General features: G+C 42.5%; 5 protein-coding genes across 10 annotated transcripts; 2 read left to right on the top strand and 3 right to left on the bottom strand.

Annotated features, from left to right (window-relative positions):
• Positions 1–150: 150 nt before the first annotated feature.
• LOC133845618 (GATOR complex protein NPRL3) lies at positions 151–2,312 on the top strand. Its single transcript, XM_062280119.1, is given in 2 exon segments — positions 151–2,040; positions 2,042–2,312. Coding segments are annotated over 2 exon segments (1,908 nt in total). The 5' UTR covers positions 151–333; the 3' UTR covers positions 2,243–2,312.
• An 856-nt stretch (positions 2,313–3,168) lies between these two features.
• On the bottom strand, positions 3,169–11,727 carry LOC133845616 (PAX-interacting protein 1). The gene is given in 9 exon segments (XM_062280114.1): positions 3,169–3,957; positions 4,026–4,254; positions 4,315–5,664; positions 5,816–6,458; positions 6,460–7,563; positions 7,623–8,156; positions 8,213–8,842; positions 8,844–10,703; positions 11,320–11,727. Coding segments are annotated over 9 exon segments (7,083 nt in total). The 5' UTR covers positions 11,395–11,727; the 3' UTR covers positions 3,169–3,299.
• Positions 11,728–11,930: 203 nt separating this feature from the next.
• Positions 11,931–17,191, bottom strand: LOC133845641 (CCR4-NOT transcription complex subunit 7). Of its 3 annotated transcripts, XM_062280141.1 has the most exons (5): positions 16,939–17,191; positions 15,886–15,960; positions 14,739–15,085; positions 14,231–14,648; positions 11,931–12,570 (listed from the first exon to the last, which is right to left on the bottom strand). In XM_062280141.1, exons 1-5 carry the CDS (start codon positions 16,945–16,947, stop codon positions 12,445–12,447), a joined length of 975 nt encoding a protein of 324 aa, XP_062136125.1. In that variant the 5' UTR covers positions 16,948–17,191; the 3' UTR covers positions 11,931–12,444. The 3 variants fall into 3 exon arrangements, with proteins under 3 accessions (XP_062136125.1, XP_062136127.1, XP_062136126.1); XM_062280143.1 differs by lacking the exon at positions 15,886–15,960; XM_062280142.1 differs by lacking the exon at positions 15,886–15,960 and having other exon boundaries at positions 14,739–15,106.
• Positions 17,192–18,000: 809 nt separating this feature from the next.
• Positions 18,001–23,154, top strand: LOC133845619 (sodium-independent sulfate anion transporter). Of its 4 annotated transcripts, none has more exons than XM_062280122.1 (6): positions 18,001–18,239; positions 20,308–20,908; positions 20,969–21,244; positions 21,330–22,002; positions 22,060–22,239; positions 22,880–23,154. In XM_062280122.1, the coding sequence occupies exons 2-6, from the start codon at positions 20,318–20,320 to the stop codon at positions 22,993–22,995; spliced, it is 1,836 nt and encodes a 611-aa protein (XP_062136106.1). In that variant the 5' UTR covers positions 18,001–18,239; positions 20,308–20,317; the 3' UTR covers positions 22,996–23,154. The 4 variants fall into 4 exon arrangements, with proteins under 4 accessions (XP_062136106.1, XP_062136107.1, XP_062136105.1 ...); XM_062280123.1 differs by having other exon boundaries at positions 18,001–18,204; positions 20,305–20,908; XM_062280121.1 differs by having other exon boundaries at positions 18,002–18,239; positions 20,305–20,908.
• Positions 23,155–23,366: 212 nt separating this feature from the next.
• LOC133845643 (procathepsin L-like) lies at positions 23,367–24,642 on the bottom strand. Its single transcript, XM_062280146.1, has one exon. It carries the CDS (start codon positions 24,622–24,624, stop codon positions 23,656–23,658), a length of 969 nt encoding a protein of 322 aa, XP_062136130.1. The 5' UTR covers positions 24,625–24,642; the 3' UTR covers positions 23,367–23,655.
• Between the last annotated feature and the right edge of the window lie 724 nt (positions 24,643–25,366).

A 25,366-nucleotide genomic window follows, 5' to 3' on the forward strand; every position in this document is an offset into this window, starting at 1 on the left:
TTTGCAAAACAACTGTGTGCCGAAGTGTGTGTTTTCCAGTTTTATTACAAATTTTGAATAATATTATTTTACAATAATTTTTATATTGCAACTATGATTAGGTTACTGGTTTTTAAAGTATATTTCTATGTATTAATACCAAATGCACCGGAGGTTGTGCTGAATTTATTTGTATGTTATGCTAACGCACTGTTACACTCAAAATTACTCTGTTAACTTGTCGATGCGTCGAATTCCCCAATGCAGAGCTGTTTACTATATTATCGATAACTTGCCGTCGCCCTAGTGATAAACAGCTGGTGGCAACAGAAATAATAAATAAATAATGCTGCAATGGAGGTAAATCCGCTGGCCGTGATACTTGTCTATTTCGACAGCAAAGGCGATCGTCTGCTGTATCGCTATCCATACCAAACCCTCGGCCAAACGCTTAAATTGGAAGAGCCGCATGAAGAGCAACCGAATAAAAAGCGCAATCCCTTCGCCGTCGCAAGCACTGATGACCTGCTGCAAACGCCCACGCATCAACATCCGACCCAAGCTCAAGGTCAAGGGCAGGGACAGCTGCAGGGCTTTGCAGACGATGTGTTGTCCGCTTTGTTTGCAGTCAAACCGCAACTATGCAACCAGAAATTCGAGCTCAAACTAAACGATGTGCGCTTCGTCAGTCATCCCACTTTGATCAGCGTGGTGCCTGCTGTGACATCCAATTCCGCGTCCAATCAAACCACAACGTCTGGTAGCAATGCAGCTAGCAGCAGTATGGCTGTCACTGTGGCAAAGAAGCAACAAATGTTGATCAACATTGTGTTTGCTCTGCATGCGCAGGCAAGTTATTCTATTGTCAAGTGTTACCACGAGTTGAGCAAACGCCTGGGACTTGCGCTCAAATTTGAGGAACAACGCAGTGGTTATCTAACGGAACAAACGGCGTACATGGCGCGCACCCATGACGAACAGCAACAACAGCCGCTGGAACGCACCTTTGAGCTGATCGCAGAACGTTGCAGCTTGGCTAAAGCGCTTAAGTCAATCTGTAATGATTTGTGCACCACAGGATTGCTGAGCACCACGCTGAACTCGAATTTAACGCTGACCTTTTGTCTGCCCGCGAAGGCACATCAGCTGCACAAGAAGGGCAGCATGGTGGATCCGGAGACAATTGATCGTTGTCTCCGCGCACTGAAGCCATATCATGGAATGTTGCTACTCGTAGACTTTGCCGAGCTGTTGGACTGTGTGCCACCAACGGGGGCACGCATGTTGTGGCAACTGGTGGACGCATACAATCCGCTCATCAGTCTGCAGAGCATGGCCTCTAATGCGGATCTGAGCATTGAGCATGTCTACAAGTTGGTCTCGCATCTGGTTTACTGGGCCAAGGCCACCATCATCTATCCACTGTGCGAGACAAATGTTTATGTGATTGCACCAGATGCGCCGCTGCACACCAAGTCGCATCTGGTGGAGAAGTTCTCGACGCGCTTTGCGGGCATGTCGCTGTTTGAGGTCATTTCGGACTTCTCGTTGCCCACATCGATTGGACACTTGACGACGCCGCTACAGCAGCCGGCTCGTCAGGGCATTCTGGCCCAAATGGTGCTGTGGATGCTGCAGCATCATCTGCTCATGCAACTGCACACCTACGTCCAGTTTATGCCCAGCGATGATGATGAGTTTGGCGACTCCGCCTCATGCAATCAAACCCACATGCCCGGCAGCTGTGACAATCTGACAGAGGAGGAGCGCGACGAGGATCCACTGCATGGTGGCTCCATCCTGAGCATGTCCAGCCAACCTTTGCCGATGCCCGTCAATGCTAACAGGCGTCCGATGGTAGAGGACCACGACTCGTTGGCCTCGGATAACATTGCAGTGCAGCCGTCAAGTAGCCACAAGTCAAACTTTAGCATGACGGCATCGCTGAGCACCGACAACTGCGATAGCTTGGACTCCATGGAGGATGAGCAGAAGTTGAAGGAGCTGCTGCAGGTGTTCAATGATGCCGATCGTGCCGCCATACGCCGCATTCCCGCCTCCCCTGAATGTGGATGATTTGTCACTGCTGGTTAAGCTTTATCAGATGGGATACTTTAAGAGCGAGCATCATCTCGAGGAGATCATGTACTTTGAGAATCTGCGACGGTCGCAGCTGCTGCAGTTGCTCGACAAATTTCGCGACGTGCTCATCATTTATGAGACCGAAGATCCCGCCATAGCCTCAATGTACAACAACAAATAATACTTCGTAAGCTTAATGTAATTTGTGTCTATAATAAAGGGCATTCCAAATGCTAATCATGGTTAAGAATTCTATAAGATGTTCTTTTTGTGGCCAATGGGAGAATGGGAGAAGGCTGAGAGGGAAATTAAGCTATTAGGAAAAGTAGTTATCGAAGAATAGTATTCTTTATATGGTAGTACAGAATAATTTGATTAATTGCCTCAGCTACTTTACCACACAAAATTTGGCAGTTATCCTAAAAACTAGAATTTTATTGCATCAAGTTTGGCAGTTATCTTTAAGCATAGAGGCAGCTGAATTCTTTATACTGTGGTTCAAAGAAAGGAGAGTGAAAGGATCTTAAAAGGCTTGCTTTACAATCTTTTATGACGACCATTAAACAAGATAAATATGCCGATAAGTTAATTAGCTTGTCAAAAATTAATCCCAAATGAAATCAAATGCAAATATTTATTATTAACATAAATTTTATTGCTATAATTATGACAAAACCCTAGCTAATTAAATTGGGAGAGGGTGGGGTTGGTGTAAACATGGGACATGGGGTTATGGGTTAGACCTAGACCTAGATCTAGATTGACTAAATCCAATGTTGAAAAACTTCTTACATTTCTAATAGCCAGCAAATTGAAATTGCAATTTCTGTGAAACGTTTCGTATACTCTCTAATGCAATATATACTAAGCTAAGCTATATACGTTATACTATATGTATAACTATAGATCTAGTCGATAAGGGGCTTACAAAAATATATGTACATATATATATTTCTAGGTATAAACTACTTTCTGTACATACTATGTGTATGTGTGTGTGGGTGTGTGTATAAAATGTGCTTATTAAATAGTTGTAATATGTGGTGATTGATCCGATCCGATTTCTCATGCGTCAACTGATTAATGGATCAGCTGTTGCCATTACTGTGGACTAGAGTTGCATTCACAGCGCACAGTTGCCTCCTGATCCTATTCTTACTTCTCCTCCTCCACCTCCACCCACTTCGTAACAATTGCAAAAATTCTTAGACTCTCAGCGCCGTGGAGCTGGCTTGTCGCTAGGATTTGTTGTTCATGCTGTTCAAGTTGCTGCTGCTGCTGTTGATGTTGTTGAGGTTGTTGATGCCGCCACTGCTGTTGGAAACGTTGTTGTTGTAGAGGTAGGGTATCAGATTGGGTTCGATTTCCAACTGCTGTCGCAGTATGGAGCTCATCACAAACTCCGTGGACACAATGTGACACTTTGGATTGCCATGTCGCGTGAGATCAGCACACAAGTGCATATCGGTCGGGCAGGTGACAATGATGTACGAGTCGGGGGCCTGAACATGCGCCTCGGCAACGGCGGCACCGGTGCGTCGCTTCAGTTCCACCTTGCCACCAGAGGATTCAATCATACGTATGATTTCCTCCCGGGCTGGAAACACATCCGGCGTCACAAAGAAACATTTGCCGGCGAACAACGTAGAGCGCGTTGGCGCACACAATACCGTGTCCAGATCGAATTGCAGATTCTCATCCACGGGTATGTGCTGGATGCGATAGTCGTCGGGGGGCACAAACTTGCCCGCCTTGGCGCTGTCCACCAGCCAGCTGGACTTGAGCACATAGTCGACATGGCAACAGGCCTGGATTAGCTTGCAAGTGCGACTCTCACGCGTCATGACCAGATGCGTCGCGTCCGTCGGACTGTCCACCACAATGCCGCCCAGCAGTCTGCAAAATAAACCAAGCGGACAAATCAATTGAGTTGCACTTTTAAATTAGTTAGTTATTGTGCTTACATGACTGCTCTTTTGAGGGACTCCGCGTCGGCAACCTGCGAGAAGATGACCTTCGGTGGCTTCGTACTCTGCGGATACTCAAGGCACACAATTTGCTCCGGCAGATGCTCCTGATAGACGCTCATCTTCTGTCGCTTCAGTTTCTGCTCATTGGCGAACGGATCGCTGAGATGCCGCTTGACGCGCTCATGCGCCTCTTGCGTCAGATTTATGGGCGCCTTCCACGCAGCTAAGGAAATGCACAAATAAGTTATGTTGTCGACAGGTGTTGCTTAGTTTAGTTACTCACTCAGCAGATGCGCCACCAGATTACACTCAATACGGAAAGGTGCGACCAGATTGTACTGTTGATACTTGGGATTGTCGTACTGCGTCAGTCCGCTCAGATTGCCAATGCAGACATCGCTCAGCCAGAGCGCATTCACCATGGGTATGTTCCACTCTTTGGCCGCATTGAACTTGTTGCCCTCGAGCTGTTTGCACACCACCAGCGTGTTCACCTTGGACAGATACGAGGTGTAAATGGCTCCGCATTCCTCGGCCATTTGCTGCAAACGCACTACTTCCTCACCCTCAAATCCCTCCGAGGTGATGATGTAACGTTCCAACGGCTTGCGATATCCAAACTGACTGGGGAACGGCAAATGCAGTGGCTGCCACGGTGGCATCAATTGACGCTTCAGGCAAATGTCGCTCAACCAATAGGCGGTCACACAACGCTTGGCATCGCGCAGCGCCTGCATCACCATCCCGTGTCGCTGGGTGCGACAGATGACGTGCGTCACGCGCGGGCAATAGACACGCTCAATGTCGCCGCCGAACTGCCGAATGGTGTCCAGCCAAATGGGCAGCTCATCGCTATCCGTTTCGTCGTACTCCACAATGAAGAAGGTGCAGCCGACCAAGAACAAGTCGGACGGCAGCTTCAGGTTCGGATTGTGGCCGTAGAATTGCGGTCGCGGTGGCATGGGAATTGGCGGCTGGCCCGGACGCGCGATGTAAGCATGTGGCGGACCAGCCACTTGCACTGGCATGCCGCCCACTTGCAACTGTTGCTGCTGCTGCTGCACGTTGGGCGGCGGTGGGGCCACCACAATCTGCTGTTGCACCAGGTGTTGCTGTGGCATCTGTTGTTGCTGCTGCGGCACGCCGACAACGCGTCGCATTTGCTGTGGCTGCAGCATTTGCTGTTGCTGTTGTTGCTGCTGCTGTTGTTGTTGTTGCTGCTGTTGCTGTAGCAGCAACAGTTCTTGTTGGGTGCGCGGTGGTCCTGCCACGCCCACTGCAGCATTGTGTTGTTGCCCCATCATGCGCAGCGCGCCAGCTGCCGAAGGCGGCTCCACATGTTGCTGCGGTGGATTGGGCAGCTGTTGTTGCTGTGCCACCAATTGCTGTTGTTGTTGTTGTAGCAATAACTGCTGCTGTTGCTGCTGCTGTGGTCCCGTTACCACCACTTGTTGCACTATTTGTTGTTGCTGCTGCTGCTGTGCATCGCCCATGGCAATCAGTTGCTGTTGCTGCTGCGGTGTTACTTGTGCACCGTTGTTGCCGAGTCGATTGCTCAGCATGTTGGCGAGCGCTGTCTTGGTCTTTAGGTTCATCTGTTGCGGCGTTTGCTGCTGCTGCTGTCCATCAGGCGCTGTAAGACAATCAGGCATTAATTCACTTTCTAGTGCAACATGAAAGTCGAAGTGAAAACTTTCTTTAATAATGTAAACGCGAAATAAAATTGAATCGTCTTTAACATTTTTCAATCATCCCTGCTTTAGATTTAAAACACTTTTGCTTACCTGCTGTCGACATGACCAGCGTTTGCGTCATAATGTTGCCGCCGTTGGCGCCGCCCACAACCACTGCTGTTCCTGGCGTGGTGGGCGTGCCCGGTGTGGGAGGTTGCTGCTGTTGTTGTTGCTGCTGTGGCTGCTGCACAATTGTCTGCTGCTCTATGAGCTGACCATTTGGCCCCGTTATCAACTGCACCGTCTGCTTGCCCAGCTGCCCTGGCTGCACCGCCTGTTGCATTGGTATCTGCTGCACACGCAGCTGCTGTCGCTGCAACAACATTTGCTGATTGGGATCAAATTGTTGCTGTTGTTGTTGCTGTGGCAGTTGCTGCGGTGCAGTGCCTGGTTGCTGTTGCTGCTGCGCAATTGGCGTAAGTCCAGGTGCTCCGCCGGCGCGCACAACAACTTGACGTGTGCCCTGCTGCTGCAGCCAAATCATCTGCTCGTGCTGCGTCAAGCCCGCTGGCATCTGGCTCTGCACAATGATGTGCGGCGTGCCGGGTCCGGGCACCGGTCCTGGGCCGGGTGCACGTGTGGCTACGACACTGCCTGGCGCACCAGGACGAGGCTGATAGGCGACCTGTTGGCGGAGCATAACTCGGGGCGTGGTTTGATTCAACTTCGAAATGTACTCGGCACGTTTTTTGGCCATCCAGTGACATGAAGTGAGCATGCGTCTTTTCGTCCAGATGTATGAGTTGTCGCTGCTGCTGCTGTTGTGGTTGCTGTGGCGGCGGCAACACCAGCTGCTGTGTTTGCTGCTGCTGTTGTTGTTGTGGCTGCTGCGTTTGTGGCGATTGTTGCTGCTGCTTTTGTGCAGGCCAAGGCGTCTGTGGTCGCATGCCGCGTGGTGCAAATTGTGGCGGTGCCTGTTGCTGCGGTGTTGTTGGCGTGCCCGGCAGCGGCGATGGCATGCCCATGCTGGTGGTAGGCGTGCCCGGTGTTGCAGGCGCCAATTGATTGGTCACTGGGCTCTGCGGCGACCAGTGCGGTTGCTGCTGCAGCTGTGTGTGATGTTGCGGTGATTGCTGCTGCAACATCAACTGTTGTTGCTGTTGCTGTGGGGATTGCGGTGGCGGCGTGCGTTGCGTCAGTTGTTGTTGCTTGATCAGCACTTGTTGCATGATTTGCTGTGGTGGCTGCTGCTGTTGTTGTTGCTGTTGTGGCAACGTCTGCTGCTGCTGTATAAGTATTTGCTGCTGCTGCTGCTGTGGAGAACCCACAAGTTGCTGCTGTTGTTGTTGTTGCTGCTTCTGCTGCAACAGTTGCTGCTGTTGCAGATATTGCAGTCGCTGCGGATCGCTGATCACTTGCTGATTTATCACAATTTGCTGCTGCTGTGGTTGTTGTTGTTGCTGCATTTGCAAACGTTGTTGCTGCTGCTGCTGTGTTAGCAATTGCTGCTGTATTTGCTGTGGTGCCTGCTGTTGTTGTTGCGGTGATTGTTGCTGTGGCTGCAGCATCATTTGATTGGGCTGCAATTGTTGTTGTTGCTGCTGCTGTTGTTGTTGTTGCTGCTGCAACATTTGTCGCTGTTGCACCAGCTGTTGCTGTTGTTGCTGCTGCTGCTGTGATATATTTGTCGAGTTGACAATAAACACATTCTGATTTTGTTGATTTTGAGCAAGAATTTGCTGCTGTTGCTGCACGCTGAGTTGATTGAATTGCTGCTGACTGATGATGAACTTTTTAGTCTGCATCGCCGGCGCCTGTTGTTGTTGCTGTTGCTGCGGTTGTTGTTGTTGCTGCAGCGCCTAAAAGTTATTGACGAAATTAAAGGTTTATTTTAATGGAAAATAAATATTTTGCTTACATGTTGCTGCGGCTGCTGTGTCAGCACTTGTTGCTGCTGCTGCTGCTGTGGTTGTTGCTGATGTACAAACTGTTGTCCCATCAGTTGCTGCTGCTGTGGTTGCTGCGGCGGCTGTATTGTCTGCTGTATTATCCGCACTTGTCCACCAGTGCCCAGAGCAATATTCTGTTGCTGGGTGAACTGCACCTGTTGCTGCTGCAGCTGCTGTGGTGGCAACTGTTGCTGCTGTGTTAGCTGCTGCTGCTGTTGAGGTTGTTGCTGTGGCTGCTGCTGTTGTGGTATTATCTGTTGTTGTTGCTGCTGTAATTGTAGCATTTGTTGCTGCTTCTGCTGTTGTATGTTCATCATGTGACTCTGGATGATTTGTTGTCCTTGTGCCGTCGATGTGTTGATGACATGTCGCTGTGTTATGACTTGTTGCTGCTGCTGCTGTTGCCCTTGCTGTTGCTGGGGACCAGTCACTAACTGCTGCTGCTGCTGTGGACCAGGCACCAGTTGCTGCTGGATCGTTGTAGGTTGCTGTTGCTGAAGTGGCTATAGAGAATTTTAATTGTTTAGATGTGCCTTGTGCTTAACTCAAAAGTACTTACTCTCTCCTGTTGCTGTTGTGTTGGCGTTGTGGGTTGCTGTTGATGTAGCGGTGATTGTCGCGGCGATGGCGTATGTTGTTGTGGTGGCATTTGTTGTTGTTGCTGCTGCTGCTGTTGTTGTTGCTGCTGCTGTTGCAGTTGTTGCTGCTTTATCTGTTGCTGACGCATAATCAGCGAGTCCTGATTGCTGCTGAGCGTGGAACGACTCAAAACTTGAGCTACTTGCACTGGATCTGTTGGATCAATTGGTTGCACAAATGATTGCTGTTGTTGCTGCTGCTGTTGTGTCTGTTGCTGATGTTGTGCTTGTTGCTGTTGCTGCGGCTTGTTGGTCATGGGCGGCGTTTGTGAAATTTGTGGCGATTGCGGCGCCGAAATGTGCTGCGGACTCTGTTGCTGCTGCTGCTGTTGTTGTTGTGCCAATTGTTGTTGTTGCTGCTGTTGCAATTGCATGCGTTGCTGCTGATGCACTGGCTGCTGGAATGGCTGTTGCTGCGGCGACATCATGGCAGCTGACGGCGCCTGCTGTTGCGGTGAGCCCATCATATGTTGTTGCTGCTGCTGCTGGCGACTCTGCTGCAAATGTTGCTGCTGGCGCAACAATTGTTGCGCGCTTTGCGGTGAGGGGGGGCGGTGGCGGTGTCATTTGTGGTGCTGGCGATTGTAGTTGTCGGGGCGATTGAGGTGGCAACATGTTGCTGCTACCGGGCATATGTTGCTGCTGTTGTAACGAAGGTGACGGCGTATTTGGAGGCATCACAGGCGAACGATTCTGCACGAGCCGCGGTGATTGCTGTTGCTGCAACGGTTGTTGTTGTTGTTGTTGCTGAGGCAATTGTTGTTGCTGCTGCTGCTGTTGTTGTTGTTGCATTTGCTGGATTTGCTGTTGCAGCTGCTGTTGTTGTTGCAGCAATTGCTGTTGCTGCTGCTGTATTTGTCGCTGAAGTGCCTGTTGCTGCGGTGTCAAACTTTGGCCGGCTTGTATGTTATGCTGCAGTTGCAATTGTTGCTGTTGCAGCATGTGTTGCTGCCGCAATATATGCTGCTGCAGCATTTGCGGTGACACCGGCACCTGTTGATGTTGCTGCTGTGAGGGCAATTGCTGCTGTTGCTGCTGGGGTAATTGCTGTTGCTGTTGTTGTTGTGGAAGCTGTTGTTGCTGCGGTGATTGCATGGGTTGCGGTGTTGTTGATGGCTGCGGCGTGCGCGGCGTTTGTCGTCCAGTTGGCAAGGGCGGCTGCGACATGGTAGGCGTGGTTGGCAGCCGTGGTTGCTGCTGCTGTTGCTGCAAAATTTGTTGCTGTTGTTGTTGTTGCTGCTGCTGTTGCTGATCCTGTTGCTGCATTAGCTGAATTTGTTGTTGCTGCTGCTGTTGTGTATTTTTCATTTGCCGTTGCTGCTGTAATATGTTCTTAATCTGCTGCTGCTGCTGCACTTGCTGTTGCTGCTGCAATTGATTCGCCGGTATAATTTTCTGTTGCTGTATTATTATTTGCTGTTGTTGTTGCTGTGGTGGCGGTGGAGGTGGCGCCTGCGGTGCTCCCTGCTGCACATGTTGCTGCTGCTGTTGCATTTGTTGTTGCTGCTGCTGCTGCAGGTTACGTGGACGCACAAAGACAACTTGTTGCTGCGCTTGCTGTGGCAATTGCTGCTGTTGTTGTTGCTGCTGCTGTTGCTGCAGTTGTTGCTGCTGTTGTTGCTGTTCGGCAGCAGCACGCTCTGCGGATGCCTGCAGATGCGACTTTATGTTCGCAATCTTGGCCGCGCTGTCATCAACATAACCCAGAATATCCGACAGTGGAGCGGAAGGTGCCTGCGGTTGCTGCTGCTGTGGCAATTGCTGCAGCAACTGTTGCTGCTGCACTTGCTGCTGCTGTGCCAATTGCTGCTGCAACTGCTGTTGTTGTTGCTGCTGCTGCTGTTGTTGTTGTTGCTGTTGTTGTTGCAGATTCTGTTGCTGTTGTTGCTGCTGCTTCTGTGCGCGCTGCTTTTCGATGGGCTTCAGCAGCCTGGGATGATACGGTTCGCAAGGTAGCGACGCCTTGCACTTGAGGCAATCTGTCACCCAATCGGGAGTCACAATTTGTATGGCATTCTTTGGAAGCGCCAGCGCTTTATTGTAGATCCCTCCAGTGGCAGCACCGCATACCAGATGCGAGTTCGTTGCCCCAAAACTGTGTGTGACAATTGCACCATGAAACGTGAGCATGGCATACAGACGACGTCGATCGCTGGCCACCACATTGGTGATGGCAACGCGGATGCCGCGTAAGAAACGCTGCAAGCTGGGATGGAACGCGCGGGTGCCGGCCATGCGTCCGAGCTTTGCGCTGTGCGAGATCCATTGTTCCGTGACGGGTATCACATTGTAGAGATCCAGATTCATGGACAGCTCCTCCTCCGAATAGTTGCTGGCGCATATTAAATGTGTGATTTGGTCCGAGAGATAAAGTTTCGATTGTGCGCCGCCGTTCTTTAGCAATCGTTCGCCCTGTCAATCAACAAAATCAACAAAAAAAAATAAAACAAAGAGTCCTATTAAAGTTTTCTCTTTTCAGCTGATTAAAAACAGCAAGACACACGCATACAATTGCATATGAATGTATGTGTAAGCCGAATATTAGAGATGAGCATAATTGCCTAGCGACAGTGATAGCGACAGCGATATACAAACCGATTTATGCCGTCACAATTATTATATATGTATATTGCGCATCTCTACACTCACACACACACTCATACAAAGCATACATTTGCCAAATTGCCGGCAACATTTATGGCGCGCTTTTTTTTTACTTATTTAACACGTAACACCCTGTGTTGCAAAATAGACACACACCTATAAACACATCTGTAGTAAGCAATTGTGGTTATTAACAAATTATTCGACGTTTTATTACATACTATTAAATGCAGTACAGCTGCAGGCACACGCACACAACGTACACGCGCCACTCGCACTCACACACACACACATGCACCTAACGCACAATGCAAATCGTACAGGGCAGCAAACACGTACAACGTACAGCTCGTCGTGGTCCAGCCATCAGCGAGGGGGTGGAGACGATAGAGAGAGAGAGAGAGAAACCCTTTGTGTTATTTACCTCATCATCCAAGCTGCCGAGCACATAGTAGATCACATCTTCGAATAGCTTTTCGCTAATTTTTAAATTTTCCATTATTTGGATTTGTTGTTGACTAGCCAGAGTAGCATGCGCTATTCGATTTGCTCAAATTTCACTTTTCTTTCTCTTCGCTTTTGTTGTTGCTACCGCGGACATGGACATGGAAATCGAAATGCAGGCAGCTTCACTTTCACTGGGTCACAACAAACACACGCGCTTGTCGCCGAAAACTCAAAACAAATGCAACGTAGAACACAAAAAGCACTTGTATTAGTTAAATTCATCGAATTTGATGCCGAAATTTTCTTGTATTTTCCTAGATTTTACGGCTCGGTCCTCCGTCCGCCTTTTTTGTATGCAACAAAAACCAACGCCAACCAGTAATGTGTTTTGCAGTGTGGCCGCTCATTTTATTTCTAACTACACTAATTTACGTCACACAATTGGTCTCACTGGTATTCGATTCAATCGATACAATTGAAAAGGTGAAACGATAGCGGAAAGTGCACTGCTTGCCGGTTGCCGCTGAAGCCGCGCATTTAAATTGTTTTTCAACATATACTCCATTTGGAAATAAAAACGCAATGTAATTTTTCTAGTTTAAAAAGTTTAAATATATTGATTTTTTCTTTTATACAATTACACATTTTCTTAAACATATGAGCTTATTATACATATGGTTAATTGATTTCCTAACACATTTAAGACATCGATCTTCAAAGTGATTTTTACATATGATACTTTTTCCGCTTATATGACATTTTTATTAGTTTTCTGTTTTGCTTTGTTTTTGTATTTTTTCTAAGTGTGGAGTTTAATTTAAATTATTGTAAAACAACACCTACTGGGTGTAGAAATTCCCATCAAAAGCGTAGAAAATTTCAGTGTTCTTTGTTTTCTTTTAATTGTGTGTATTGCAATAGCTTAATAAGGTATATTTTTTTGTGTTCCTATTTGTTGTTATTATTATTATTTGTATTACGTTGTTGTTGTTGTATTGCCTGACCATGTCGGGGCTGGTGGTACAGAGGCAGCCGATGCAGCAGCTCCAGCAACTTGTTCGAATTTCTTGTCATGCACAACGGCGTTCTTCATCAGGATAAATCATGAGGCGCTATTCGCCTCACCATTACTCTCATGGAAGTTGCTGCCATTTACAATGAACGAAGTGCCGAGACCATATAAATGGCCAGAATACTTCGCATGATCAATGTTATCCTCGAAGAACATCTGTAAGAACATTTGTAATAATAAATATTATGCAATCGTTTTTTGTTGTTGTTAGTTGTTATCGTCGAGCTGGCAAAGCAATTGCTGAAATACGCATTTTTAAGGGTTTTCGTTTTTGGTGTTATGATTTGGTTAATGATTGAGAAGCATGCAGTTAGCGACAAAGATGCAATGGGTCGGGTTTTTAGCAAGAACAACAACAAAAAGGAACATCTACAACATAATATGATACATACTAATGATTAGTGAATTGTGTTATGTATGAATGTATTTTTAGTTTCGATAAATAACTAGGAAAATTACATACCGTGAACCAATTATTGTTTTTTTTTTTCATTCAATAAACTTATAATGTAGATTCTTCTTCGCTTTTTTGATTGATCTCTTTAATGTTAAATACTTGTTATACTCTAGATTCACAATGCAATGAAATTTGCAAGGAAGTATATATCCATATAGCTTAATATTACAAAATACAAATACTCTTAAGATTTAAATAAAATATGTATGTTAAATTTCGAAGTTGGGCAACAACTAAATGAACGCAGCCAAATGTTAGTACCATTCAAATCTGTGTATATTGACAGACTTAATATATGGAATTACACTTCAAATACAGCAAATTTGTTATCATTCTCATATTACATTTATGCCAATGATTATTTGGTACATTGCGTAATTGTTTAAATATAAAAATATCGAGTATAAAGAATTAAGCATGCAAAGAGATCTTAATGCTAATAAGCGTAATAAAAATAAAAATAATAGGCCCGTTAACCATAAACAATAATAATAATAACAATGAAAGAGAAAACTGAATTTCAATTCATTTAATTTTCTATACAAACTTCACTGTATCTTATTTCTTCAATTTCTTTTTTTTTTTTGCAAATTAACAAAAGACATATTATAATATGATTAAAGCAATTCCAACTCAAAGTTGTTTTGGTATTCAAAGGTGTACATGATTTTCATTTATCATGATTAACAAAAATGTGTGTGTGTTCATGTGATGTGATGTGATGTATGATTTTGCCTACAAAAGTGTGTTGCATGCGGCATAACAAACAAATTGCATATCGTATGAATGCAGTGGTGTCTATATACTAATAATGATTACGACAATGTATGGTAAGTGCACAAAATGATAAGGTAAGTATGCTATAAAATGCAATCTTCAAAATGCATAACATGAGGAAGTGATAAGTATGTTCAAAATGAAAAGCGTGTGGCACATCACCACAACAGTAATAGCAGCAGCAACAACTGAAGCAACGGCACCAACACTGCGCACTTATTGCGCTTTCTTTGCAACCTCAATATTAGGCAAACTTTGTGTGGTTGTCCTTGTTACCACAGGACATGCATACACTCTTACGGCCACACCAATGGATTGGGAACGAAAATAAAAATTATCTGTGGTATCATCGCTATTTGTTGTTGCTGTGCTGAGATTGCTGATGCTGCTACTGCTGCCGCGAGTGCTGTTATTGTTGTAGGTGTCGTCGTGAGGGCTTCTGCTGCTAACGGATAGGAATCCAATGGTGTTACGTATGCAGACAGCGACGACAGCTTTATGGAACATGCCAAACTCGAACACATACGAAAATAATATGATTTTCTCTTCAATGTAAATGTGTATATCATATTTGTGCTGTACCTCACGCATTTTGAAGAATGCCATGCCCGTGAGCAACGCATCAGAGCCGGCCTGATGCTGTGGACCCACGCGGCGCAGCTCCAATTGATCCGCCACCTCTTGGAGGCCACCCTTGAGGTTTTTGCATGATTTCATCAGATATTTGATGTCGAAGATGTTTGGGAAATACAAGTGCAACAGTTCAAAGAATTCACTCTCATCGGCGGGCAGATTCTGATCGGTGAGCAGCTTCAGCAGATAGCCAAAATCGTAGCCAGAGTGAAAGCAAAGCCATTTAATGTTATCCATCAGCACAATGCCCGAGCTCATGAGCAGTTCGGCAAACTCAATGGGATCGATGCCGTCCTCTTCGTGTTTCTTGAATTGTATGCCTGAGTTTTGCAGCAAATCAATCGAATCCTGTGCGTACATATCCTCGCTGCAATCCATATAAAATTGTTTTGTTCAAAATGCCAATTAACCTGAAACACCTGTTGCGTGTGTATTTTGATTGGGTTGCGGTACTTACCTGAGATTGAATTTGAAATTAAACTGCCACGTTGAATAGCCGGGCGGCGTTTTGCCCTCATCATCCATGAATGTGAGTCCCAGCTGTATGATCCTTAACAAATCGACATTGCAGCGCAGCAACTGATAATGATAATCGGCGGTTGAACGAAATTCACCAACGGGTCGCGCTACAACGCCGGGAAATTCTGTGTCCATGGCAACGAAATGATATTTTTGTACAATCTTTCGTATGGTGCGAAATTCCTCCTCCAGATTGTGCTTCCAAACGTCTCGTATGCCACATTCCTCATTGCTGGGTATGTGCACCTGGCCGTGTGCACCGCCACTGATGGCCGAGGGCATGGTCTGTGAACGGGGCACCAAAAACTTGATTAGCTTTAAATAGCAGTAGTGAAACATTGCAAAACTTCAATATATATTGTTTTTGATTTTGTGATTCTCTTGGTGGAGCCCAGTTTGAAGGCAAATTGAATCAAGGCTAATGGTTGGTTGATGGCTTCGCTTTCAAATGAAATCACACGCATTGATTCTTAAATTATTCAATTTAGTTCAATTTATCAATTCAGATGTATGTATATTTGAAATCGATTCAAAATGTGTGTATGTTGTGTTAAGTTCTTTGAGTTTTTCCTAGTGTCATCGTTTTGAATGTGGTATAAACATTTTTTCAAATCTAATTCTGATTTAAGCTTTTCACTTGTTTATCATATTACAAATATGATCTGAACGCTGTTTTAATCAAAGAATCAATGTTGATTATCACTTGGGTATTTTGGAAACACATTTATTTATATGTTAGATTTGACTGAACAACTGGTCTCCACATTCAAGCGATTATCGTTTGGTTTATATACTTGTACAATGGAAGGATTAGAAACATAAAAATATACAAAGTAGCCAGGCCAATTGGTGAAAATATTAGCCATATTAAAAATAATTATATTGTTTTTGAGGGGTGCGAACACAGTTGATGAAATATATGCCAATTCGGTTCGGTTAAAAGAGGTGCTACAATTTTGCTGTTTGCGACAACATAAAGAGTACTTTCGAAATACACGTAAAAACAAAATGATACAAATTGATTATTTTTTGTATTTGGGATTTGTTTACTTTGTGGTTGGAGTTGGAACTGGCGTCGTACTTACATCGTCGCCGGTCGTGGCCTGTTGCTGTCGCTGCAGAGATACTTCAGCCACCTTCTCACCAAAGCTAACCTTAAGCTATGTACAAGTTAATTTATTTTTTGATCGATTTTTGTTTGGTTCGTTATATATGTATATAGATTTGTTTTCAACACTCTGATCTGCTCAGTGATCTCACAACAGCAATGCCTGTAAGAGAACGTTGAGTAACGTTGACTTCAAGGCGTTCAAAATAACATAAGGATAATATCAACAATCAGTTGAAGACGCTGAGAAAACAATCAATAGAAAGCACAAAACAATATGCGAAAGCAGATGGATTCATTGTCTGTATTTTGGTATGCATAATAAATAAAATAATCATAAGCCGGACTAAGGTATTATAAATTGACGAAGAAGTTGTTAAATGGTCTTGATTATATTATTATATTATATTATTAATGGAATTTAATAATCAATTATATAAATATTCATTCATAATCGATAGTAATGTGAACGAAATCAAACTGGAAACTACAAGCAACTAGTGTCATTGCAGCTAGTGTCATTACACTTATAGAGGGTGAAGGATTTGCACACACACCTTCGTACGCACTGCACTTGGAATATTTCCAATGTATAACCTCTTTGGAAGTTGGCTCCTTATTTAAAGAGGTGTGGCTAAAAGCTACGCATATTAATCGAGTACATATCATTGCAACAAATTTTGTATGCGTAAATAAATAAGGTACAGTTATTGCGGCAACAAATTTTGCCGCGCTTTGAAGCAACTAAAGTTCTTTCACAAATTGCACCCGCTCTTTTTCACACATACGTACACACGTAACGGTAGCTGCATACATATGCATGTCTGTAGTGTAGGTACATGTATTGAAGGCATAACCAGGCAACACACGTACACTCATATTTGATATACATATGTATGTACGTGCAGTTTTCATAAAAATCAAAAGCCGTCTAAAAGAATGGTATGTTCACTTAGCTGCCATTTGTTTCAGGAAACGGTTTAATGATAATGTACTTGCACATAGCTTTTGCAATTTGTTGGTAACTTACCCATTTCATATTATGTCTGTTGGAAAAAATGCTGTATTGGCTTGGCTTCTGCTGCCGATTTCAGTTTCACTTTGGTTTCTTGCGGGTTTTCAGCTGCAGTGGACGCTTAAATAGGTGACTTCGATAATGCCAAACACAATGATGATCGGTAATTGAGCTATGCCTATGGCGTAAATAAATTAGTTGGCTTTTATGTTGTTTATATTAAAACAGTGCCATTGCGAAGAAGACATAGAGACGGCACAAAAAAATGGTTTACTGTGTGATCGTAAGTTTTTCTTAAAAAATTCCTATTTAACGCCAGGAAAAAGATATGGAAACTAGAATTGCATAATGGCACATTTATTAAAAATATTCGTCCCAAGAAAAAGCGTTATTTGTGTACAGAATTTGATGTGAGTTCTTAAGAATTTAACGATTCGTCCCCTTCAGAAGTTGCGAAACAAATATTAATTAAATAGATTGGTATTTGGTATTATCAGTATTTTTCTACTACTGCACTTATGTACAATGTGGAAATGATAGCTACCGCAAGCCAGGGATGCACTGTAACTCTCTTTTGAATTTTGTACTGTAATGTGTATAAATGTTTGTGTATTAAAATTGGCAACAAAATATTATACATAATCAATGACTTACTAAGTTAATTTTCCAAAAATTATTCAATTCAATTGAGAATTTTATTTAAGAAAGTTGTAAGCTGAAATTAATGTCAGTCATTAATAAACCAATCTTCAATTTACCTTATTTCATTTCTACAATCACTTTTAGTTTATCAATTCTTGCATTTATCGAAAAGCACGCAATAAACGAAAAGCTGACCATGAATAAATCATCCTTATTGCCTTTTAAGAGTAATCGTAAATAAAATACACATTCCAAAAAAGCGCCGTTGTACACATGCTTCTTCATTTTCTGAAATTTCTTTGAAAGTGTGACCAAGTGGCAAATTTCGGAGAGTCTGTCGTTTGGTATATCACATCAGCGACAAACGGACATAGGAAAAAACCGATGTTTTTAAAAATTAGAGAAATCGAAAAATCTATTGTGTCATCGATATTTCTCCATCTCTAGTTAATTTATGGAATTTAATTGAAGTTTCATTCGTCTTGGAAAAAAGTTTTAAATGAAATGAGCTGATAACAATTCAAATAGTTCATCTTAGATGGTAACAAGTAAAAATTTAAAAACATATGCGTGTGTGAACAGCGTACGGTGTGTAAAAACGGCAGTAGGAATTCGGAATTTGGTGTGAGCATTTTGCCGGTAATTTACATAGCAACTTTTGTTTGTTTACAAAGGTAAAGAGTTTATTTTAACTTTAAAACACTATAGTTTAACGTCTTAAAGTTAATTGCTTAAAGGTTTTGCTTGTTTATTAGTATGGTTCTGCCAGCGTCAGCATCTGCACACTGATTTAGTTCTTCAGCGATTTTCTTGAATCTTCAGTTTGACCCATTTCATGTTTTTTAGCAAGTTGTCTCAGTGTCCAGCGTGTGTACAGTGTAACTCTGTAGTTGCGGCAATTGTGGCACTTTGTTTTGTTATTGTTGTTGGTTACGCGCTAGCCAAAACTAGTTTTCTTTTATCTTGCCAATTTCAGGCAATCAATTGGCCATTGACATGAGAGTGAGAGCTTTCAACTCGAACTTCAAAAAAAGGCGGGCATTCCACGCTGTTTACATTTCTATACAAACAAACTAATTTACATAAATACTTGGATCAATTGTCTTCTTGCAAAGCTCCCAATACCCTGTAAGAAGTAGCTAGCTTATGATATCGAGTCTACACATGTTTATCTTTTGAAAGATGTACAACTATGGAATTTCTTGTTCGTATGTCATTAAAAAAGTGTTTTATTTTCTGTCAACAATTGAACGGCTTTGTTCTGTAAATACAACAAACAATCCATTCTCATTAAAAAATAATAAATTATATGGGAAGTATTTCTTCCGAGAGTTGCTTTTTGTGAGAATATCCCATTTATTTATTGTAAATTTAGGAAGAAACGTAGCTTATTTTAGAAATTATATCGACCAGAATAACTTAAAAAAAACTTTTTAGATTATTAAAAAAATCTAAACATATTTTGATATAACACAACAACTAATCGGCTATTGATTTTAAATAACTTTGATCTAGTCATAATTGTACTATATAGTATATAATCTTTTGCGTATATCCATATAGAGAGACTTTCAATAGCATTCAGCTTGTTTATACGCAATATGTCAATCAAAAAATCTCTTCAATTATTCAATTCAGATGCCAAAAACGAGCATTTATAATGGTCTTGGGAATAGTGATAATCATGTGCTTCACATATGCGAGTATTCTACTAATTTAAATAACATTCCTGCGATGATATAGGATGCGCCGCAATTTGATCACGTTTTGTGCCATTCTTTCATTGAACTAATTGAATCGATCGTGTGATTGGCACAACTTCGGCACGCGATCGATGATCGCATATGTTCTTCGGTCTTTAGTCGCTTGATCAGACTCCGTCTCAATTACAGTTTCAGTTTGCGGCCAGCTTCCAACGCGTTCTGATCGAGGTGAAGGTGAAGCGTAACGTATTCGAAAAAGTTTGGATGAAATTCACTTGTTCAAAACATTCAAAAGCGGTTTAACTTCTTCTCTATGTCGCAAAGGTACATAAATTATTTGTGACGTTAAGATTAACAATTGTGTAAACATTCCATGTCTTAACTGAACGACAATACAACAATAGTTCGAGGTCTAATTTACAATTTTTTGAGCAATTCGTATTTATATTATCATAGTAGATATTTAATTGATATAGTGTGTAGTGAATCAACTTGAAACTTGGTAATATAATTAATAGAATGCATTTTTATAGCTTATCTGTAATCTGAAAGTTAAATAATTGGAATCCGCATAAAGAACCAGAATCATTTGGGTGAAGTTGATTCCCCATTTCTTTGTTTATTTGTTTATGTGTTTATAAACAAATTGAAAAGCTAAAATGGTATTGGTATTGTTTATTAAAGCGTTTGAGGTAACTTGTTGATCGGAGTTTTAATTGTTTACAGTTGTTGACATCTGTGGTTGTTATTATCGCAGGCATTGGTGTGTACTTTTAAAAAAAACTCACCATTGTTTTTCAAATTTATGAGTAAACGTTGAATTATATATAATAAATATTCTTGTACGATCTATTTTGAGTCGTTTTTTACTAGTTCATTTCTTAAATTTGTTTCTAAGTTAGTCAATCTAAAAAGTTCTTAAATTAACTTAACCAATACTTTAGTGAATTTATATTACAAATAACTTTAATATTATTAAAATATTATATTATTTCCAAATTAAGCGTATTTATTGTTTACTGACCATTTTTTTTAGAAGAGCTCGTAGAATGCCGCTGAAGAGTTTGAGTGTTTTGTTGCCGGGAATTAAATGGCTCCACGGCTACACCGCACAGGATGCGGTGGCCGATTTGATTGCTGGCATTACGGTGGGTCTAACAGTACTGCCCCAAGGATTGGCCTATGCAACGCTGGCGGGCTTGGAGCCACAGTATGGACTGTACTCATCGTTCGTGGGCGGTATAGTCTATGCGATGCTGGGTAGTTGTCGCCAGGTGACAATTGGACCAACAGCACTGCTGGCGTTAATGACTAGCCGGCATACAGGTTTCGGCCTCGACTCTGGCCCAGCTTATGGCATACTTTTGTGCCTTATTTCGGGCGTGGTGGAGCTGGGAATGGCTGTGTTGAAGTTGGGTGCGCTGGTGGATCTCATTTCGTTGCCCGTAACCGTGGGCTTTACATCTGCGACGGCTGTCATCATTGGCACATCGCAGCTGAAGGGTTTGCTCGGTCTACGCGGCGGCTCTGGCTCTGATTTCATCAATACGATGCGCTCTGTCTTTGGAAATCTATCGCAAGTGCGTCGCGGTGATCTTACTCTAGGATTGGTATCCATCAGTGTGCTGCTGCTGTTAAGGGTGTGTAGAAATTTTTTTTTTAAATGAATTTCAAATTTTGAACATGTTTTTCGCTTATAGAGATTAAAGACGGTCAAAGTGGCGCAGCGCGTGAGAAATCTTCGTGCCCAACAGCTGCTTAGTGGCAGTATCTGGGTGGTATCCACAGGTCGCAATGCTCTTGTTGTGCTCGTCTCCAGCGTGCTTGCCTACAGCCAATGCAAGTCCCAGGACAGCTGCCCGTTTATCTTGACAGGGAAAGTGAAGAGTGGCTTACCCAGCCTGGCACTACCCAAATTCGAGACCACAATTCTTGGCAAGAATGGCACAGAGGTGCCGCAGACCTTTGAACAAATGGCAAGTGTTTATAGGTTTAATAATAATGTAGCCATTTAAATTTGTGTAATTTAATGTTATTATTACAATTGTTGCTCTTTTACAGCTGTCAGAACTCGGACCTTCCATGCTGATATTGCCTATCATTGCAGTGTTGGGAAATGTGGCCATTTCAAAGGCATTTGGAGGTGCTGGTTTGAGTCCAACGCGAGAGTTGGTTGCACTCTCGTTGAGCAACATTTGTGGTGCCTTCTGCAGTTCAATGCCCGTTACCGGATCTTTTTCCCGAAGCGCTGTCAATCATGCAAGTGGTGTGCGCACTCCAATTGGCGGCTGCTATACAAGTGTCTTGGTGCTGTTAGCATTAAGTCTGCTGGCTCCGTATTTTCAATACATTCCCAAGGCGGCACTCAGTGCTGTCATCATTTCGGCTGTGATCTTTATGATCGAATTCGAGGTCATCCGTCCGTTGTGGCGTTGCAGTCGCCGTGAACTGTTGCCGGGTGCAATTACATTTGTGATGAGCCTTGCGATTGGCGTTGAGATCGGTCTGCTGCTTGGCGTGGGCGCTGATGTTGCGTTCCTTGTCTATCGTGCCGCACGTCCAGTGTTGAGTGTGTCCAAGTTGCAGACCATCAATGGCATGAGCTATATTTTAATACGTCCCAAGCACAGTTCTCTCTACTTTCCGGCCATTGAGTGGGTAAGATCGGGCATCTCCAAAGCGCTCTCTACTCATGGCACTGCACCCGTTGTCCTCGACTGCGCTCATGTCCATGGTAAGACTATGAACTTGTTATTACTCTTCATTGGTTTAACAATTCTTTCTTTGATAGATTTCGATTTTACGGCTGCTCGTGGTATGGGCTCGCTTTACAAGGAACTGGCTAAGGCCAATGTGCCATTGTTTCTTATGAGCGCTCACAAGGATATTAGTGTTATCCTTAAGGAGTCTACGAACATTGACTTTCCCACGATAGACTGTCCTAATGATTTGGAGAGCTTGGTAGAACAAAGTGAGTCCTTTCTTGAATCTACAAATATATATTGCTTTCTCTGCATATTTTAAAGTTATTTGTTGTTCTATTTCTATCTATCCTAACTATTTCTCTCCGCACAAATTGGGTTTTAAATTCTGTCCAGTCATTTCCTCTCAGCTTCTACATTCATTTATTCCAGTTATTTTTTTCAGCTTTTCAATAATATTGTGAATTAATTAGATAAAGTTTTTCTCAATATTTATCCCTTATATTAAATTATGAATTCACTTCAACTCATATTTAATACGAATTTTAAACGTTGTTCTTATAATTTGTATATTTCATTTGTGTATTCATTCATTTTCATTTCATCTTTATATAGAATTAGATGTATTCTCGCAGAACACTTCCTTTAAGCAGGAAAATTAGCAGTCTCTGGCACTGTGCAAGAAGGATTTAGAGGGTACAATAGATATTTCATTTTGCATTGCATAAGCCCCAACCACAATTTATTTTTGTTTCTATACTAAACAACTGATTTTTATTTTTGCTTTATCATTTTAAGTTCTTACTTTTAAATTCTCATAGCAATTCCTTATTAACTACCTACCTATTAACATTTATTTTCACTACATATCTGTATCTTAATATTATATAATACTCTTCTTTATTTTAGTGCCCGATTTCGAGCTTCACTTGCAGGTTACGGCACCTTTGGTGGAGAGCAAGATGCTACAAACTGTTGAGGCCAATGCCACGGAACTGTCGAAACTAACGACAAGCAGCGCCTAAACATATCCTAGCAGAGTACTTGCAGATTAGCTCTATGGGCACAAAAATACTTGAAATTGTATATTAAATCGGTTTATACTTAACTTATGTTTCATTCCTATGCACGCAAATGTGTTCCCAAAAATGTTTTTATTATTTAAATTGTTTATCCAAGTTTAATTCTAATGTTTGTACTTACATATATGTATTAAGCAATTCATAGTTGCCTTCACCATTGAATTGCTTAAATAATTTTTTATATTATCCTCAAATGTATTAGCTTTTAACTTTTATTTATTTTATTGTATCCATACCTAAACAAAGTTTATATTCTCTCTATTAGTTTAATATGAGTAGCCGGAGTCTATAATTTTGTCTCTACTTTGACTAAATGAAACAAGTTATTCTTCCTGTGTTTAGCAGAATTTTATCTTCATTATATCGAGTACTTAGAAATTATCATTTCAGGATTTCATTGCTATTAATATCTTGAGCACTCGAATAACATAAGCCTGATTGTATATAGTAGTTAAGTTTTCTATACAATGTTTTTATATGTTTTATTATAAGTTTTTAAATAAAATGATTCATAAAAAGCTACTTAATTAAGCGATTATATTCTTCAAGTATTGACTGTGCTATGTTTGGAACTTTGAATATGGTGATTAATAATGAATGAGTTTAAACAATTGGGAACACTCCGTAGGTGGCCACGTGACACATATTGTTGTGGTTACGAGCAAGACGCATGTATCCTTGTTCTCCCCATCCCCCCCAGGAATTCTTGATAAGCCAATAATCACTGCCGTAGCCAACCACAATGACAGCATGATTCACTTGCTTATTACAATTGCGATCGTTGAAAATTCCACCACGATAATGCTGGAAATTTCGGGCATCGACTGCAACAGCAATTGGCCCCTTCTCGGCAACTGCATGAGCCAGAGCTTCCTCATCGGGTCGCACTTGCATCACAGCAGAGACCTTGGCACCAATTTTATTGCGTTTGAAGCGACAATGCCCATCATGCCCCTCATATGGATATGCTGACTCCACATCGATGCCACCGTTATCCTTAACGTAGAGAAGAGCAGACGCTGGCCAACCACCATTGCAGCCATGGTTATTATAGCGTCTAGAGCAATCCATAAGATTCTGCTCTGAAAGTGGAATTAATTGCTTTGTTTTTAGGTACCATTGACTCTCCAGAGCACCAGCAGCGGCAAATGACCAACAGGAACCACATCGTCCTTGGTTTTTCACACCGGTCACAGCTCCTTTGGCACGCCAATCTACGCTGCCTGGGAGCTCAACTTGGGATGGCATATACATATACTCGACATGGGTACTTATATTGAGTGGGGTAAGCACAAGTTGCTGAAACTCCCAGGATGTCATATCAGTAAATTGGTTCACACCCATGTAGTAGGACTCTTCTCCAGCAAAGTAGCGCTCATTGTGCCTATCAATCAGCTCCTTGTTGTCCTTAAAGATTTGCAGACGCAGTTGCTCCTCGGAATCATCATCGTAGCTTTTCTCATGTACCACTTTAAAGAGTTCGAACTCCGCGATCAATTCATCCTCGTAAGTGATGCTTGCCTGAATGTGTCCCACGAGGGCGAAGAGCAAAATGCAAAATTCTGATTTCATGTTGAAGTGGTACACTATTAACTGTTGCTAGATCGGTTGAATACCAGGCTTTATATACCCAGATTGGGATTAATTTGTAACGCATAACCACAGGAACCCGCAGAATGTGTCATCATGTTTAACCAATAGCATAAAGATATTAGAAATTGCGATTGATTTTATTATATATGTCGTGATTAAATGGCTTGGTGGTTTCTGTCCGAACTACATTAATTCCCCTCCGTGGGGCTTTTTGTAATTATAATAATAATAATCAAAACAGGCGATTAGTGTACAGGATTTTTTCTAAATAGCTAAAGAAATTTTATTGTAGGGCCAGTGTGTGTAGTTTTTTTTATACCCGCTACCGCTACCGGGTAGAAGGGTATTATAACTTTGTGCCAACAAAAAATGTATGTAACAGGTAGAAGGAGACATCTCCGACCCTTTAAAGTATATATATTTTTGATCAGCGTCAACAGCCGAGACGATCTAGCCATGTCCGTCTGTCCGTCTGTGTGTCTGTCCGTCTGTCCGTATGAACACCTAGCTCTCAGAGACTATAAGAGATAGAGCTATAATTTTTCGACAGCATTTGTTATGTTTGCACGCAGATCAAGTTTGTTTCAAATTTTTGCCACGAATAACAAGCGTAATTTTAAAGCTAGAGTTGCGAATTATTGTATATATAATAATTACTATAGTAGTTAGGATTCCTGAAAATGTGGTTGCGATCAGATAAAAATTGTCGAAGGTTTTAAGA

Source organism: Drosophila sulfurigaster, chromosome 3 (genome assembly GCF_023558435.1).
Source record: "Drosophila sulfurigaster albostrigata strain 15112-1811.04 chromosome 3, ASM2355843v2, whole genome shotgun sequence".
In the NCBI taxonomy this organism is placed as follows: domain Eukaryota; kingdom Metazoa; phylum Arthropoda; class Insecta; order Diptera; family Drosophilidae; genus Drosophila; species Drosophila sulfurigaster.